The sequence below is a fragment of the Myxocyprinus asiaticus genome, chromosome 13, assembly GCF_019703515.2.
Source record: "Myxocyprinus asiaticus isolate MX2 ecotype Aquarium Trade chromosome 13, UBuf_Myxa_2, whole genome shotgun sequence".
NCBI lineage: Eukaryota > Metazoa > Chordata > Actinopteri > Cypriniformes > Catostomidae > Myxocyprinus > Myxocyprinus asiaticus.
In genome coordinates this window covers 46,290,857-46,309,812 of record NC_059356.1, presented here as the reverse complement: position 1 = coordinate 46,309,812, position 18,956 = coordinate 46,290,857, and the positions used below count along the sequence as shown (strand labels likewise).

The 18,956-nt window shown below is 37.0% G+C and overlaps 1 protein-coding gene across 1 annotated transcript; it reads right to left on the bottom strand.

The window, feature by feature from the left end:
- Window positions 1-5,047: 5,047 nt before the first annotated feature.
- On the bottom strand, window positions 5,048-18,314 carry dnaja3a (DnaJ heat shock protein family (Hsp40) member A3a). Its single transcript, XM_051715128.1, has 11 exons — window positions 18,088-18,314; window positions 14,556-14,689; window positions 14,363-14,446; window positions 13,156-13,362; window positions 10,418-10,570; window positions 10,176-10,323; window positions 10,008-10,072; window positions 9,780-9,908; window positions 9,583-9,698; window positions 9,289-9,386; window positions 5,048-6,025 (listed from the first exon to the last, which is right to left on the bottom strand). The coding sequence occupies exons 1-11, from the start codon at window positions 18,290-18,292 to the stop codon at window positions 6,003-6,005; spliced, it is 1,362 nt and encodes a 453-aa protein (XP_051571088.1). The 5' UTR covers window positions 18,293-18,314; the 3' UTR covers window positions 5,048-6,002.
- Window positions 18,315-18,956: the final 642 nt, after the last annotated feature.

Below are 18,956 nucleotides of genomic sequence, written 5' to 3'. Positions count from 1 at the left end.
CTGTCATGACGGAGCAACAATTTAAAGAGAATTTTGCTGAGAAAGTTAAAGTTACATAAATATATTAAATATATACTCAGTGGTAAAGGGCACTGGCTACCACTCCTGGAGTTCGCTAGTTCGAATCCCAGGGCGTGCTGAGTGTCTCCAGCCAGGTCTCCTAGGCAACCAAATTGGCCCGGTTGCTAGGGAGGGTAGAGTCACATGGGGTATCCTCCTCGTGGCCACTATAATGTGGTTCGTTCTCGGTTTGGCACGTGGTGAGTTGAGTGTCAATGCCGCGGTGGATGGTGTGAAGCCTCCACACGCGCTATGTCTCCGTGGCAACACGCTCAACAAGCTACTTATCACGTAGTGATAAGACTGCGTGGGTTGACTGTCTCAGACACGGAGGCAGCTGGGATTCGTCCTCCGCCACCCGAATTGAGGCGAATCACTACAGAACCACGAGGACTTAAAAGCGCATTGGGAATTGGGCATTCCAAATTGGGTGAAATTTTTTTTTAACAAATTACAATAAAATGCAAAGTAATCTCTTTAGTAATCCAAATACTTTTTGAATGTAACTGTATTCTAATTACCAACCATTTAAATTGTAACTGTAATGGAATACAGTTACTAGTATTTTGTATTTTAAATATGTAATACCGTTACATGTACTCCAATACTCCCTAAAAATAACATCCGTTTAATAGCACAGATATTTAAAGGAAACTCTTATCTACCCCTTGGGTACTGAGGTTTATAATCGCCATGGTAATGCAAGAGCAGACGTTAACGGTAACTTGTTGATTGACCGATATTGGCTTTAACTGATGCCGATACCGGATATATAGTTTGTCTGTTTTTAAGCATTTTTAAAAAAAAAATTTTTATTCTAAGCACAAATAAAAAAAATAGTGAGGTTTTTAGGTTTAGGTGTAGTAAAATGTATTCAAAATATATTCTCTGAAAACAAGTTTTAGTATCTTACATAATTTTGCTTTTTAATTAAATGTCCGTATCTTGTTTTGTTTTTTGTTGGAAAACAAGACAAACATAGTGATTTTATATATGTATGTATATGTATATATGTATATGTGTATATATGTATGTATATGTATATATGTATGTATGTGTGTATATATATATATATATATATATATATATATATATATATATATATATATATATATATATATATATATGTGTGTGTGTTTGTGTAATAAATATATATATACATATACACATTATATATATATATATATATATATTATATGTATGTATATATGTGTGTGTGTGTATATATATATATATATATATTATATGTATATATATCACACACATACAAAGTATGTATATTTTATATATTTAATTAGTATGTTTGTCTCGTTTTTTTTTTGGGCTGTGTATATTTACTAGATACTATAGCTAGAATTTAGGATAGTCAACCAAGTGTAACGCCTAACACCACAGCATGCGCAATGTTCTCCAAAGCACTGTGAGATGATGCATTAGGACCTTGTGTGTCTGGCCTTATTTACTGAGGCTTGTGTATTTTAGTACACTTCTTTTAACTAAAAGTATTTTTCTTAGATGGCCGGAAAGGGTGCACTGATTTCAGTGTATGTGGAGTGTTTCAGAAATCGATCTATGATTTCAATATAGTTTTATATAAGAACTAAAACAATCACTTCATTATAGTGATGAACAATGTTCCTTAAAAATGTCCCATGTAGAACCAGATCTGGAATTTGTACTGTACGTTCATGCCTTGAAATTTTGAACCAAAGGAAATGTTACTTGCGATGTAGAATCCGACATGACTGATTACTGTATTAAAACAGGTCACATTTAACAGATGGCAATATATTTAAAGTGTTTTGCAACTGGATTTGTTAGAGTGTTATGCAGGTCATATTCATGTGGGAGCTTGTTTTGAAGTTACTGAAAACTTAAAAGTTTTCTAAACTTAAAGAGAAATTGAGTGATTTTGATGTAAGGTGTTTTTCCTTTAGTTAATTTTGAAACATTCTCCATGGTATTAAAGTCATTTTAAAACTTAGTCCCAGTGGCAGAACATCCTGATATTTGCTGATTTGATAGTTTGTTTTTTTGTTTTTTGCTCTTTGAAATGTTTATCATATCATGCTCTTTTTAAAATCTAGTATGCAATAAGCAGTATGCTAGAATTTCATTCCAGACAGCCTATGTCTGTTCACCTCACTAGGTCCATTTTCAGTTCAGGTTCATTTAAAACCGCTGTCACTTTAATTAGGAGTAATAAATTTATAACTGGCTACATTCAGTGTGTGTAATTTTTTCTTCTGCTGAAATGCATTATTTTCATCACACTCAATTAATTCAAAATCCAGTAAGTGTTGTATAAAAATGGTCATACTAAAGTAAATGTAAAGATTAGAGTGGTTTATGAGAAAAATACTCATTACAGTAACTGATATTAAATGTACTTTAGTATCAAAAGTACAAGTAAATGGCTTTAAGTTGTTAAATTAATCATTTCAGGTTAAATGGATTTTGAAAATGTATTGTTAGACAATATCATGAGTGCATCTGGTCATTATTTATTCATACACAAAATATCACGGTTAAATGTAGCCTAAATGGTAAACAGATTTTAATGACTTTTGAACGGTTAAATACTACACACATGAACAGTTCTCAAGGAAAGTTGGGATTCTTAAGCAAATCTTATCAAATATAAATTTATCAGTATTTAACACATTCATAATGTTTCTAAGACAAAAATGCATCAATTAATTTCTAGCCAATAATACAGCATGCCTTGTCCGGGGTTCTTCTCATGACTGATTCAGATTGGCGAGTCGATTCACGATTCTCTGAACCGAATTGACATATTCAAAGGAATCAAACTGATCAAAAAATTACACGATTAATTAGCATCAGTCATCACTATCACCGATCCGCATGCAGTTGACATTTGCAGATGTGCTATTTTTTTTTTTTGCAGTGTTCAGTTGCTAAAGTAACTAAAGCCTCTAGAGAAATGTATCAAATAAAATTATTTTCTATTCAAAATGTTGTGAAGTAAAAGTCAACAGAAATATTTATGCAGTTGAAGTCAGAAGTTTACATACACCTTAGCCAAATACATTTAAACTCAGTTTTTCACAATTCCTGACATTTAATCATAGAAAACATTCCCTGTCTTAGGTAATTTAGGATCGCTACTTTATTTTAAGAATGTGAAATGTCAGAATAATAGTAGAGAGAATTATTTATTTCAGCTTTTATTTCTTTCATCACATTCCCAGTGGGTCAGAAGTTTAAATACACTTTGTTAGTATTTAGTAGCATTGCCTTTAAATTGTTTGTACTTGGGTCAAATGTTTTGGGAAGCCTTCCACAAGCTTCTAACAGTAAGTTGCTGGAATTTTGGCCCATTCCTCCAGACAGAACTGGTGTATCTGAGTCAGGTTTGTAGGCCTCCTTGCTCGCACACGCTTTTTCAGTTCTGCCCACAAATTTTCTATCGGATTGAGGTCAGGGCTTTGTGATCGCCACTCCAATAACTTGACTTTGTTGTCCTTAAACCATTTTGCCACAACTTCGGAGGTATGCTTGGGGTCATTGTCCATTTGGAAGACCCATTTGTGACCGAGCTTTAACTTCCTGGCTGATGTCTTGAGATGTTGCTTTAATTTATCCACATAATTTTCCTTCCTCATGATGCCATCTTTTTTGTGAAGTGCACCAGTCCCTCCAGCTGCAAAGCACCCCCACAACATGATGCTGCCACCCCCATGCTTCACGGTTGGGATGGTGTTCTTCGGCTTATAAGCCTCACCCTTTTTCCTCCAAACATAACTATGGTCATTATGGCCAAACACTTCAATTTTTGTTTCAATAGACCAGAGGACATTTCTCCAAAAAGTAAGATCTTTGTCCCCATGTGCACTTGCAAACTGTAGTCTGGCTTTTTTATGGTGGTTTTGGAGCAGTGGCTTCTTCCTTGCTGAGCAGCCTTTCAGGTTATATCGATATAGGACTCGTTTTACTGTGGATATAGATACTTGTCTACCTGTTTCCTCCAGCATCTTCACAAGGTCCTTTGCTGTTGTTCTGGGATTGATTTGCACTTTTTGCACCAAACTACATTCATCTCTAGGAGACAGAATGCGTCTCCTTCCTGAGCGGTATGATGGCTGCATGGTCCCAAGGTGTCTATACTTCGTACTATTGTTTGTACAGATGAACTATAGTTTGCTAATATTATATCTGTGGAGTGGTTAAATGGGTTTTAATGACTTCAACATAAATAGAAATATACATCAAGTACAGTCACGATCCAGAGAGCACACACACACATCTCTCGTTTACATCTAGAAGACATGTTTTTATGTTATTTGCTCACCATCCAGATAGCACATGTACATCTTTGAGATGTCTGTTTTAGATCTTTTCATCTGGAAAGCATCAAAATCTAATCAACATCTGCTAAACATCTTAAAAAGATAAGATTTACAAACATTCTAAATCATAAACGTCTCAAAAGACATCTACTGAATGTCTTGTAGACATATTGCAGAGGAGCAAACATCCTAAAAAATAAGTCATCCATATATAAACACACACACTGTGGGTGATGTACGTTTGCTATCAGGGCTGCAATTCATCAATAAGACGTTCCCTCTTGGAAATCAATAAATCATTCAGCAGATGTCTTTGAGATGTTTATGATTTAGAATGTTTGTAAATCTGATCTTTTTAAGATGTTTAGCAGATGTTAATTAGATTATGATGCTTTCCTGATGAAAATATCTAAAACAGACATCTCGGAGATGTACATGTGCTACCTGGGTAATTAACATCTGCTAAACATCTTAAAAAGATCAGATTTACAAAAACTCCACAGACGTCTGCTGAATGTCTTATAGACATATTGCAGATGAGCAAACAACCTTAAAAATACCTCTTCCAGATGTAAACACACATCAAATAGATGTCTGGGTGATGTACTTGTGCTATCAGGATTTGTACTTCATTACTATACACCTCTGCCAAAAATCACAGTCATTTACAATGGTCACACAAATCATTTTATTCATTATTGAATATGTACTTTCTACAATAACATATTAAAAGAGTTTTAATATCAACGGCTGTCTATGTACAGTGCTAATGAGGCAGACTGATTTAATGTAATGGTAAGAGTGCTGTTTTGCATTGAATGCATGTAGCATGATCACAGGTTTGGAAAAGAAGTGGTACGGGCTGACGGTAGATCAAGAACTAACATAAAAAGAAGCAAGTATTAGCTGGCCCTAGATATCTGCATTATTAGCAGTAATCTATAGGCACTCATGACAACAGAGACACTTTCTGCTCATACATGTTAGCACCTACTGAAATGGCCATAAAGAATTCAAAGGGATCCCTGATAGCACACGTACATCTCCGAGATGTCTGTTTTAGATCTTTTCATCTGGAAAGCATCACAATCCAATTACATCTGCTAAACGTTTTAAAAAGATCAGATTTAGACACTTTCTTAATCATAAACAATGTCAATAAGACATTCAGCAGATGTCTTAGAGATGTTTATGATTTAGAATGTTTGTAAATCTGATCTTTTTAAGATGTTTAGCAGATGTTGATTAGATTGTGATGCTTTCCAGATGAAAAGATCTAATACAGACATCTCGGAGATGTACGTGTACGATCTGGGAATCTTCTGTTCAAGAATCAGAATCTGTATTTCTAAATCATAACAAAAAAATTATAACTAGTAATAACTTTTAACGTTACAAATGGACCAAAGATATATTGTAGTTCATATGGTTCGTATTCCTCTGGAATCAAGTCAATAATAAGATCTCCTCATAGTTTAGTTCACATCCACATTTAGTTTCTGAGGGGGTGAGCTCGACACATCACTCATCCACAGCAGAAGTCTCTGTTCCTTCTCTTGTTGTCCTGTCTGTATGTTCACTTAGTCTTCAGGCAGTTAACCGGAATCTACACTAGCAAGGCTAAGTCTTTCAATTTCCAGTGGATCTTTTACCTGTAAAGAAAAACAAACACAAAAATGAATCAATGATCTTCAAAGTACCATCAACTGAATGTGGTCATGATTTTTGGTTTTATTTCACTTTGTAACACTTGTTGTGTTCCCGGTCAAAAATGACCGGCCATTGGAAATTAATGGATTAGACTACAAAATACAGAAATATTAAGTGTTCAGGAGCATCTCAGCCCTTAGATGAGCACATATGCAGATGTGTGTTTACACACACGTGTGTTGAGCACCCTTTTGTGCATTGTCTTTCCATGTACACTCTCTGATGAATATTTCAAGATCTACTTATGTTGTGTTTGGGCTCGTTTGAATCAGGATAGTCGAGAAAAAGCCCCCGTCTCCCTGTTCTGCCCTGTCTCAGTCTGTTTATTACCCTCTCCTGGACAGGGACATGTATTGAGTGTGTCAGCCCCACTAGGACAAAGGATTGCTACTAGAAGTTGCATTAACCGAATATTTTACTCAATTTCAAATGCTTATTGTCTTTTTGACAGATATAAAATAACTAAGTGAAGGGGAGAAAAAATGTAAAGCAATAGCATAAAAAAAAAAGACAGAGATTCCAGATGTAGTCCAGTAGAACAAGTCACAGGATATTTTTCATTACATTGGGTCACCAGATATCAAGACTGCAGTGTCTGTTGGCCTTTTCACATTTCAAGACCAGAATTAAAAGAAAAAGCACAACACAGCATTTGGTAAGACTAATAAAGCACAGGTCGATCGATAGTGGATTTTGACGATACCAATACTAGGGATGTTAATGAATAATCGATGATCGATTATTGTGTCGAGTATCAAAGTGTGCTATTTGACTTCATTTTAAATAAAAATGTGAGGTCTGAAATATTCCTTGATCTACAATGTGAAATTTTTAATCAACTCGAATCAGTATCTTCTATACAAGTTATTATTAACAATTTTACATTAACAGTAATTTAACAATTCACAAATACATACTAAACACAACTTAAATGTATTAAAAATACACTGAACAAACTATATAAAGATTAAAATATGAATACTCACATTTCTTAAGTGTACTTATTTAAATGATTTTCAAACAGTAGGCTACATACACATACTAACTCCGTTTCATGTTTTCACATTTGCTTCTACAGTATGGAAATTTTTCTCCGATGCAATGTTGATGTTTTCAATGTTGCATTAGAACGGTTGGTCAGTCAAAAATCAAACTTTGTATAAATCAGCTTTATTTGAAGAAAAATATATGTCTTATTTTTGTTTCAAGCTGTTCACCACTTTCAGTTTATTATTGTAATTTTTAATGATTAATCGATTTTCATTCATTAACGTTAACGATTGTCGATTACTAACATTTCTTAATTTGCATCCCTAATCGATACATAAGGTAGTGGAAAATGCGATAACCGATTAATACATTTGCAGAATGTTAAATTTTTTTTGTATATTTTCCTTACAATGACGGGCACAGACACAGGTGTTACAAGAGTTAATAAAGTCCCAGATGTAGTTTATTGTTCATCCAAAATCCCAATAATAACCATGAAAAATTAAGATTTGGTGCCTAAAATGGGTCTTTTAACTAAAAACAAGCCCAAAACATAAAAGGGACTTTTATTTTGAAACAACGGAGACTTAGCTCAGTTACAATGCTCCATACATTCAAGTATTTACCAAGTTATGCTTTTTATATATCCCCCCCCCCCCAAATTAAAATAAACGCTTTGTATACATATGTTTCACCAGATGAGGTTCAATGAGGAATGAGGTTTATTATTATTCACAAGATACTGCATAAAGTTGGATGAATATTGTCAATGATAAAAGATTTAGATGCCCCCCCATTAATAATATGCCCCAAATTATTAATAATAATAATCCATTAATAATATGCCTCAAATTAATAATAATAATAATAAACTATCTGCAACAATTGGCATAGATTTTTGCAGATAACCGATAGGTTATTTGCGTTTACTCATGTGAAATGCTCCTCCGGTGCCGTTCTAAATGCATATTATCAGCAAACCGAACTATTGAGCATCTACATCTGAGATGTTGTACGTGTGTAGCGGTCACATACTGTGCATCGCTCTGAGAGCAAAAATAGCCACAAGTGCATCACCAGCATGAGCGTGCTATGTATGCATGTCAACAGAGCTGCACCATTCACTAACGCGCTGCGCATGCATACTATACTGTGTATTTACTTATTAAACACAGCCTTTTGCGATACGCAAAGCTTTTGCATGCCTTCAAGTGGCTTTGAATAAAATACACGAGTCATATGGACTATTTAAATTGTGCTTTTATGGTTCTTATGTCACTTTTGGAGACTGACTGTAAAAACGTCAGTATCGGAGCCGGTACCGATCCAGTAATCGGATCGGTGCATCCCTAATAAGTAATAGTTCCAAAAAACAACTATCGGCACCGATTGTTCGGTAAAACCGATATCAGTCTACCTCTACTTGTGATGTCAAAATCACATTCAAATATCAAACGTTACAATGTTACAGAACAATAACGTCGTACGTTGAAGTTTGTTATAGATGCAATGATTTAGGACACACTAATCTGTTTAAGTTTGAAACCTCCATTTCCAGTTTCCTAACTTTCGAAAGTCTTTGTTTTCAGTGGAGAAAAACGTCATTCCAGTGTGGACGAGAGGCGTAAACGTATCGAAATGAATGCAATTTCAAATGAAAATGTATTAGTGTGGATGTGGCCATAAACCTTTCAAATCAAATGCTTTTGTTTCAGCAAAATGCTGCAAAAAATTGTTCATGTATGTTTTCATTTAAACTGTGAAGCTCTGTTGTGCAGCATTTTATTTGACCAAAAAACAATTGCTACTGTATTTTCTTTGTGTGAAAATTATTATATTTTTATTTGATTAAAGCTTTACGTATTCATTTGTTTAGACACTTTGTTTGATGATAACATTTAATTAAAAACATAAAATATGGAATCCAGAAAAATTAAAAATGGAAAATGCAGTATTTGCAACTGAAAGACATTACGCTGTTCTCATAATTAAGTGTGACTTCATCAGTAATCTGAGGCTATTTATTTGTTGCCGAAGTACTGATTTAGTATCGATACCGAGGTACCAGAAATTTTGGTATCAGAGCAACCCTAATTGCTATATAATTTTATGAAAATGAAAAAGATAAGTGATATGTACAACCCAATACATCAAAGTGATTGTTTGGAACACAAACGGTTTGCTACAGTAGATACAGTGACAGTGATGTCATTACCTGCAGTGGTGCTGGTCACCCCACTGACGGTTCCCTCCACGTCTGTTTCGTCCTCTGCATAGCTCATCAAGAGCGCTCGCTGTCTGTCTGTCAACATCCTGGACAGCAGTGAAAGCTCATGTTAGGTTTGGTTACTGCAACGCAATCTGCACCATTACACTTGATTTCCAAAGTAAAATCTGGGCCTTGATGCAAAAATAGTCAAGAACTACATTAGAATCTGGTTCACAGATTTCCCCCTAAATTCAGATTCTGAAATTTAGTCTGGGCCTGCTTAAAATTAAAGTGCATTACTTGGGAATTTTGATCTTGACGTGGACGTAGTGGTCGCCGTAACCGTAGCCGCTGACCCGCGGGATTCCTTTCCCGGACAACCGGATCCTCTGGTCGGACTGGATTCCAGCTGGGATCTACGGGAGATTTCAACTGGGGTCAGATGAAATGAAATTGGTGAACTGGCATAACTGCATGATAATATTTAAATGTCTCACAGAAAGGTTGACAGTCTCGTATAATCCTTGCGCTCGGACCGTGCCGCCCAGTATGGCCTGAGCTACAGAAATCATGACGTCAGAATGGATATCAGCACCGTCTCTTCTGAAGATCGGACTCTTCTGGACCTGAGAGACAAACACAGATGATTAACACAAAGTACAGCGAGGAATAGAATATGAATATATATACTACTGAATTCCTCAAACCCGATGTGATATACTCACTCTGAATGTAATGAAGATCTCTTTCTTCCCCACCGGCATTCTGACCGTCTGTCCGTCCTCAATACCTGCAAAAACACCCCACAGTCTGGCAACAGTAGATCTTCAACACTCAATCCATTCATGATTCAAAATGTGTGAAATTTTACTAATTTAACCCCGATAACTCACCCGCAGGTACCGGCACTGTGACGGTCCTCCTTTGTTTGGTCTGACCTGTCCCTCGACACACTGTACAGGGCGAGGTAATGACCGAACCCCGACCACCACAGCGCCGACAAGGAGAGCGCATCACAAACGGCCCCGTGTTCATGGTCTCCTACAGGGACAGATATTGCACTCATTTTGAGCTTTAAATGGACACATATATATTGTCCATATGTTGTCAATGTGTTTCGAAGATCGTTGCTCACCATGCCCGTCCCGTTGCAGTTGCCGCAATGCTGGACTTTAGATCCCGGCTCGTGTCCTCTGCCGTCACAGCGCTGGCAGGTGCCCTCGATGTTCACCATAATTTCCTTATTCACACCTTTGGCAGCCTGAGCGAACGTCAACTCCATAACATACTGTTAAAAGCACAATTTATAAAAGTAGATGTAAAAGCTTGACAGCAGAGTAAGTAAATGTATAGTCTCTGAATGCACAATGAATGATGGTTGTGTGTGAAAATCCCAGGACATCAGCAGTTACAGAAATACTCAAACCAGCCCGTCTGGCACCAACAATCATGCCACGGTCCAAATCACTAAGATCACATTTTTTCCCCCCATTCTGATGGTTGATGTGAACATTTGTATTTATTTTTTTATTTTTTTTATCCCCTTTTCTCCAAATTTGGAATGTCCAATTCCCACTACTTAGTAGGTCCTCGTGGTGGCGTGGTTACTCACCACAATCCAGGTGGCGGAGGACAAGTCACAGTTGCCTCCGCTTCTGAGACAGTCAATCCGCACATCTTATCAAGTGTCTCATTGTGCATGACACCGCGGAGACTCGCATCATGTGGAGACTCATGCTACTCTCAGCGATCCACGCACAACTTACCACGCGCCCCATTGAGAGCAAGAACCACTAATCGCAACCACAAGGAGATTACCCCGTGTGACTCTACCCTCCCTAGCAACTGGGCCAATTTCGGTTGCTTAGCAGACCTGGCTGGAGTCACTCAGCACACCCTGGATTCGAACTCGCGACTCCAGGAGTGGTAGTCAGCATCAATACTCGCTGAGCAACCCAGGCCCCGGTTGATGCGAACATTAACTGAAGCTCCTGACCCATATCTGCATGATACATTACACTGCTGCCACAGGATTGGCTGATTAGATATTTGCATGAATAAGTAGATGTACAGTTGCACATATTAAAGTGGCCGGCGAGTGTATATACAGCTCTGGAAAAATTTAAGAGACCACTCCAAATTTTTCTTAAATCAGCATCTCATCATGTATGGCAGCCATGCCATTCCAATGTCTGTTGAATTCAAACACAAGCACACCTCATTCTACTTAATGAGGTACTGAGATTAGTACCCCAACACCTGGTCATCTAATGGTTAGATGAAGACCTGGAGAGGCTTACAAGTCAAAGGTTCTTGCATCCACTGTGAAATTTGGTGGAGGATTGGTGATGACCTAGGGGTGCTTCAGCAAAGCTGGAATCGGGCAGATTTGTCTTTGTGAAGGATGCATTAATCAAACCACGTACAAGGTTATCCTGCGACAATGTTCCCAACTCTGAGGATTGTTTTTTCCAGCAGGATAATGCTCCATGCCACACAGCCAATCAATGTGTGGATGGAGGAGCACCAGATCAAGACCCTGTCATGGCCAGCCCAATCTCCAGACCTGAACCCCACTGAAAACCTCTGGAATGTGATCAAGAGGAAGATGGATGGCCACAAGCCATCAAACAAAGCCGAGCTGCTTGAATTTTTGTGCTAGGAGTGGCATAAAGTCACCCAACATCAATGTGAAAGACTATTAGGGAGCATGCAAAGACACATGAAAGCTGTGGTTGAAAATCAGGGTTATTCTACCAAATATTGATTTCTGAACTCTTCCTAGAGTTAAAACATTAGTATTGTGTTGTTTAAAAATGAATATGAACTTGTTTTCTTTGCATTATTCGAGGTATGAAAACACTGCATCTTTTTTGTTATTTTGACCAGTTGTCATTTTCTGCAAATAAATGCTCTAAATGACAATATTTTTATTTGGAATTTGGGAGAAATGTTGTCAGAAGTTTATAGAATAAAACAAAAAAATGTTTTTACTCAAACACATACCTATAAATAGTAAATACAGAGAAATTGATCATTTTACAGTGGTCTCAATTTTTTCCAGGACTATATGTATGTGTGTGTATATGTGTGTGTGTGTATGTATGTATATATATATATATATATATGTATATATATATATATATATATATATATATATATATATATATATATACACACACATACATACATACATACATACATACACACACACACACACATATATTATATATAAACACACTCATATATACATACACACATATAGCGTTTAAATGTATTTGGCTGGTGTATGTAAACTTCTGACTTCAACTGTGTGTGTGTGTGTGTGTGTGTGTGTATATATATATATATATGTAAATATGATAATTTGAGAAAAATAAATTTATTTAATTTTAAGACATATTATACTACTGAAAAAATAACTGTTATAGCTTATATTACATAAGAGAAATAATATTTATAAAAAAATTAGTAAATACAGTATACATCTATGTATTATTTGTTATACTGCCTTTATGTAGATTTTAAGATTATTTTAGTACATGATATTATATATAGTATATTCAAAATATTATTTCAGTATTACTGGAAAAAAATACTGTTAACCGTCATGAGAATTACAACTGAAATCTGAATTACAAGATATTTCCAAAGTAAAACATCAGACACATTACAGTAACAAAAATGTATTCTTGACAGGCTTCGTGACATTTGTGCTAGTAGTACGTAAACAATATGTCCTTGCAAACATCTTTATACTATTTTATTATATATTATATTGCATTGTCATCAGGGTAATATTGGATTATAAATGTTTCCGTTCACTCGAAGGAGATTTAAAGAAGAGAGCACTTTATTTTATATATATCTGACCTCTTGCGGTTGATCGAAGATGGCGTTAAAATCCCCGAAGCCTTGCGCTCCAGAAAACTCTCCAAAGATCTTGCGGAAAAGCTCCTCTGGGTCAATGCTCGCTCCTCCGCTCCAGTAGTGCTGATGACCGGCCCCAGCCTGACCCGCGTCAAACCCGGCAGAACCGTACGTGTCGTACTGCTTCCTCTTCACCTCATCGCTGAGCACCTTAAGACAACGAATGATATTGTGATTGGGTACTTTCAGTGGAAACTCAATATGGCTGTCCACTATGGCTGAAATGATTAGTTGGTGTTATCGACAACGTCGACAACAATTTTAGTTGTCGATTAGTCTTTTGATGTCATTTAAAGTAACGCGATTATATTAAACTAATGATGGTACGCAAGGGGAGCACCGCAGCTTGCACCTGATTGAGGAGAGAAAGAACTGTCCAGCTCACTGTCCAGACGCACTCCAAACTTTCCAAACAGCTTCAGGTGATGTAGATCGCAAAGTATGAGGAAATTATATAAAAATACAAAATAAGTAAATACAGAAGCTCTCTCGTGAAATAAAGCGGAGACGGAGCTGCCCTTTCGCTTAAGCAAAACTCGCATGTTGAGTGTCTTTAAAAGTCCTTAAATTTACAAAAAGATGCATTCACCTGAGAAGCAGCATATAAGATATTTAAACTTGCTTTTAGAGAACAGATCATGAATAGAACAGAAGTGCAGAAGTATAACCAAGTGAAAGAATACACTTAAATACAAAATACACTTATATTTAAGATACATTCTCTTAAAGCAAGTCTAAATATCTTATATGTTGCTTCTCAAGTAAATGTATCTTGTTTTAAGGATTTTTAGACAATTTTAAATGGAAAACAAGACAAAAACATTTGATAACAATAGGATTTTTTGCAGTTAAGTTTTACAGGATTAAACTTGATAAAACGTATTTTTTCCTTTAATTCAGTGAATGTCATTTAGAGATATTTAAAAACATGATTTTGTCCTCATTGTTAATAAGCACATTTAATATATCCTTTTAAGTCGGGGCACAAGCTGTATAATCATTTAAGAGCTAATGATTAATCGTTGGAATAATCGCCCGAATAGTCGAATAATCGTTGTAATAATCGTTAGATTAGTCGATTATCAAAATAATCGTTAGTTGCAGCCCTACTGTCCACACCGATATGCTTTCATAGAGAACATTTTTAAACCTCGTAGGCCTCTGCTAGCTGTGCAAACTTCTCCTTGGCTTGTGGGTCCTCTTTGTTAGTGTCTGGATGATATTTCTTTGCCATCTGAATGGGAAGACAAAATAAAATGTAAGAAGTTAAAGGTCACACAGATATCCAAAGAATCTAATGTAAAGTGTTACAGTATCAGATAGTCTACTGTATGGTGTCTTGCCTGGTAATAAGCTTTCTTAATTTCCTTCTGTGTGGCTGTGCGAGGAACTCCCAGAATCTGGTAGAAGTCTTGTTTATTAACAGGAGTACTGGTGTGGAACGACAGCTTACAGATGATGTGAGATGGGCCCATACCTGTCCACATATAGTTATTCAATTTCTTTTAATCACAATCATTACAAACTATTTTCCCCTTTTTGAAATATACCATGGTTTTACTATAGTAACACTGACTGTAGTAACTATGGCATTTCAAAATTATTAATAACTTCAGGTACAATTTTTAAAGATAGGTAAAGTTTGTCAAGACAAACTTTGATGTTGGTTTGACAAAACCTTGCCTGAAAGTTTAAAAGATTAAACTAATTTTAAAAGTTTTAAGTTCGATGGTTATACAAACATTACAGCTAGCTAGAGAGAGAGAGAGAGAGAGAGAGAGCAACTTAAAGCAGATCAAAGGCTTGTGTAGGTTTGTTTACATTTGAATTTTTTGACAATTGGAGTTTGAATTAATGAGCATTCTGTTGGCCCATTTGAACATTCCATCAATGTAAGCCTATGGGATTTTTCATCGTCCACTGTGCGAACACCGCAAGTCAAATAAGTTAGAAAAGACAAAGAACACTATAACGCCTCGTCCCAACTAAATGCGATGCGATAAGATTTCAGCGACAAGCCATCTGCCTGTCCACATCAGACACAACGCGACACCGCGATATTCATACACTAAAATGAGGATTATTGACAAAAAAATTTAGAAATCAGAGCAATCACCGACATTGTACAGTGTGTTTATTGAGCGCAACTCATTTTCTCACCAAAGCACCATAACGCTTTCAACGGCATGCCCCGAGGGGATAAAGACACAATCACACACATACACAAGGGAAAAGTTACTTTATGAATTGGATCCTTCTTCAGTATGTTCCAATTGTTTATGTTCACGCAGTACACCTGTTGTTATTTTGCCGATCTCCAATAACAGGGAAGCGGAGAGAAAGTTGAGCCGGGATGTCACCCCACTACCATTCTGAACCGGTGTGTGTGTGTTTGTGTGTGACAAAGCTCCGGCTAAAGAGAACGAGACCTCAAGCACAACATTCAGTAGGTGTGTGACACCCTCGGCCAAAAATTAAGTTGTTCTGAGCCTGCTTATGAGATGCCGGCTTTAAAAATCTCTAAAACAAGACCAAAATTTCTAACACTAACACCCTGTCTACACCAGATGCATCCATGGACACGACACACCGACAGTAAATGGATGTCCCATTCTATTTTGCATTGCAGGCGCTGGTGCTACTGCTGCCAACAACACAAATAAACGGTTTAGATCGTTCATGTCGGTGCATCCAGTGTAGACAGCCTCAAGTCGCTGAGTCGTGTCCGCTGCAATAAGAATAATTCAAGACCCATTTGTTGACTACGCTGCCTGGTACGACGTCACAGAAACAGAATCCATTCCAAAAATAGAAAGCCCTGTCGCTCGTCATGTGTCGCGGCTGGTTAGGACAAAAACTCTGATTAACATGGAAAAGATACCTTATATCGCGTGTCGCGGCATCGTGTCTGGTTTGAATACTGTGTAACAGTCATAAGGTCTGTGCTGAATTTCGTGGATTTAGCTTGAAAGCTCTAGGAGGAGTTACACACTGTCTATACCGGACAAGCGCGCGCGTCGCATCGTGCCAAAAGCAATAGAACCCATTATAATCAATGATGGTGTCTACACTAGAAGTGTCCGCTGCAGCGTGTCACGCCGACAGTAAACGGATGTCCCATTCTATTTTGCGCTACATGTGCTGGCGCTACTGCTGCCAACAATACGAATTAACGGTTTAGAATGTTCATGTCGGCGCGTCCAGTGTAGACAGCCTCAAGTCGTTGCGTCATGTCCACGGATGCACCCGTTGTAGACAGGGTGTTAGTGTTGGAAATTTTGGTCTCATTTTAGAGATTTTGAAAAAACCCTAATCCAAGTTCATAGAATAACAGTATGATGGCTTCATCAAGCCAACATAATAAAAAAATGTAAGGTACAATAAAGAATTTTTTTTGGAACTACCATTGCAATGGATATAAAATTGATTATTTGATAATTATTGATTTTTATTTTATCTCCTTTTCTTCCCAATTTGGAATGCCCAATTCCCACTACTTAGTAGGTCCTCGTAGTTACTCACCTCAATCGGGTGGCGGAGGACAAGTCTCACCAGTCTCTCCAGGGTGTGCTGAATCACTCAGCACACCCTGGATTCAAACTCGCGACTCCAGGGGTGATAGTCAGAGTCAGTACTCGCTGAGCTACCGAGGCCCCATGCTAATTATTGATATTTAATAATTATTAATATTTAACTTTTTACTGATACTTTTTGATATGTAACGTTATTTTGATAATTAAAATGTCTGTTTTATTTGTGTTTGTATTTTAGGTTAATTTAATTGCTGACTTTTGATATTCATTTATGCATTTTTTCATCTCATGCATTTTCTTCCTCAGTTTAATCGCTGTACTGCTCAGCAGAAAAAAAAAAGATAATAAACGTAACAACGTCATACATTTTTTTTAAATGAAAGATGCTTTTAAAGTACATACGTTTCTAAATGCGTTTGCCGTTTACACTACAACTTTTCATAATAAATACCATAGTTTGTTTAAAAGACCCTGACAAAAATGTGCTGTGGCGGTACCATGGTACATTGACGGTTTTAAACGGCAATGCCATGGTACTTTGATGTAAACAATGGTACTGAAAGATTACAATATTAATGTGCCATTTTATTTACATGGTACGCCAAGGTATGTCCAAGTATATCATGGTATTACCATCATACATGTCCAAAAACAATGGTAGCACCATGGCATATTTAATGATTAGTGAAACCATTGTTGCATCTTACCATGGTAAGGAGCCGTCATACACGGTTTCACCTGTAGTAGTTACTATGGTCTTACAACAAATCCACTAAACTATACTATGGTAAATTTGAGGTCAAGTATAAACATTTTCAGACATGTCAAATTGCCAATTTAGATGCAAAGAGAACTTTATAATGCTAAAATAAAATACCCCAAAAGAATGAACCACTGTCCAATGAACACTGGGACACACTGAAAGCAGCTGCAGACTTTTTGTTCAGAAAAACACTTACAAACTAAAGTATAACTTAACTTAATAGGCTCATATACACTGTTGACACTCTCAGCTGAGCTACAACAAGGTCAAAGAAGTTTCTGGCAATTTCCCATTAGATGACATCACTGCTTATCATTCAGTATTGATTAGCTAGTTCTTGATCACATGCATTGATGTACCATTGGCATGCACTGATGTACCACTGGCATGCACTGACTGCTTTCTTTCTAACCATTTTGCAAACAAATGCACATTCTTAAATCATCTCTAGCCAAAAGAGTAAGAGAGATCTATACGGATTAACTCAGACCAGATTCATGCACATGGTGTTTGAAGGACAGAGTTTGTAGTTTGTATGCAGTGTAATGCTCTTCAGGCCTGGTTCAGTGTACAACGCACCTGTCATGCCTCTCAATGTCACCGCAGTCCCGTCTCTCCCTCCAATCATGCCGCCTGACGTCCACATCGGCCGGCCTGACAGCTTTGAGAAGCTCCTGTAGGCTCCATTCGGGCAGGAGATGAGGGCTGGACAGGCTCGTGTGTGGCAGGAGGACGCGGCCACTGTGATCCAGCGTGCGGAGCTGCGAGCCGCGGAACACGCCATCTTTACCACAGCCACAGCGGCAGACACGAACACGACTGCGCATGTGCGAGAGACGCGCATGGGCACTGGGGTTAAGAACGTTCTTGCACAGCCTGGCCATTCTCCGATGAAAGTAGAGTGGAGGGGCTAGTGAAATTGAAGGTAAGATTGACATCAGTGAATTACTCCCAGCATTAAACGTAATGCAATAGACAGTGGGATATAATATGAGTGCAACAAAAAATGGCAGCCCCCATGAGGGCGCCCCTGCCCCATGTAGAATAAAACAGCTTTTATAAGGTTACTGATATGATTAGAGTCTCATCTGAGTGGTCATGATTTTATACATATGTTTCAAAATTACAATTAATTCCTTTAGGTGTAAAACTTTTGGGATGGGGAAAAAAATTACTGAGTGCATCATACAATACAGTATGCACAGTATGCTCTACAATGCAGTATAAAACATTATCTCCTGCAAAAATGTTCCACTGCAACCAAAGTTCTGCCAAAATTACAATTATTGTTACTTTTAAACTAATTTTTTTCTTTCTAATTGGCCATTTCTGTTATTTATTTTTATTTTATCTAATTGTATTTAAAATAATTGTATTTATATATTTTAAAATATTTTTAAAAATCACATCTATTATTTTTTTGATATTGTGGCCTTTTCCCTCCCTTT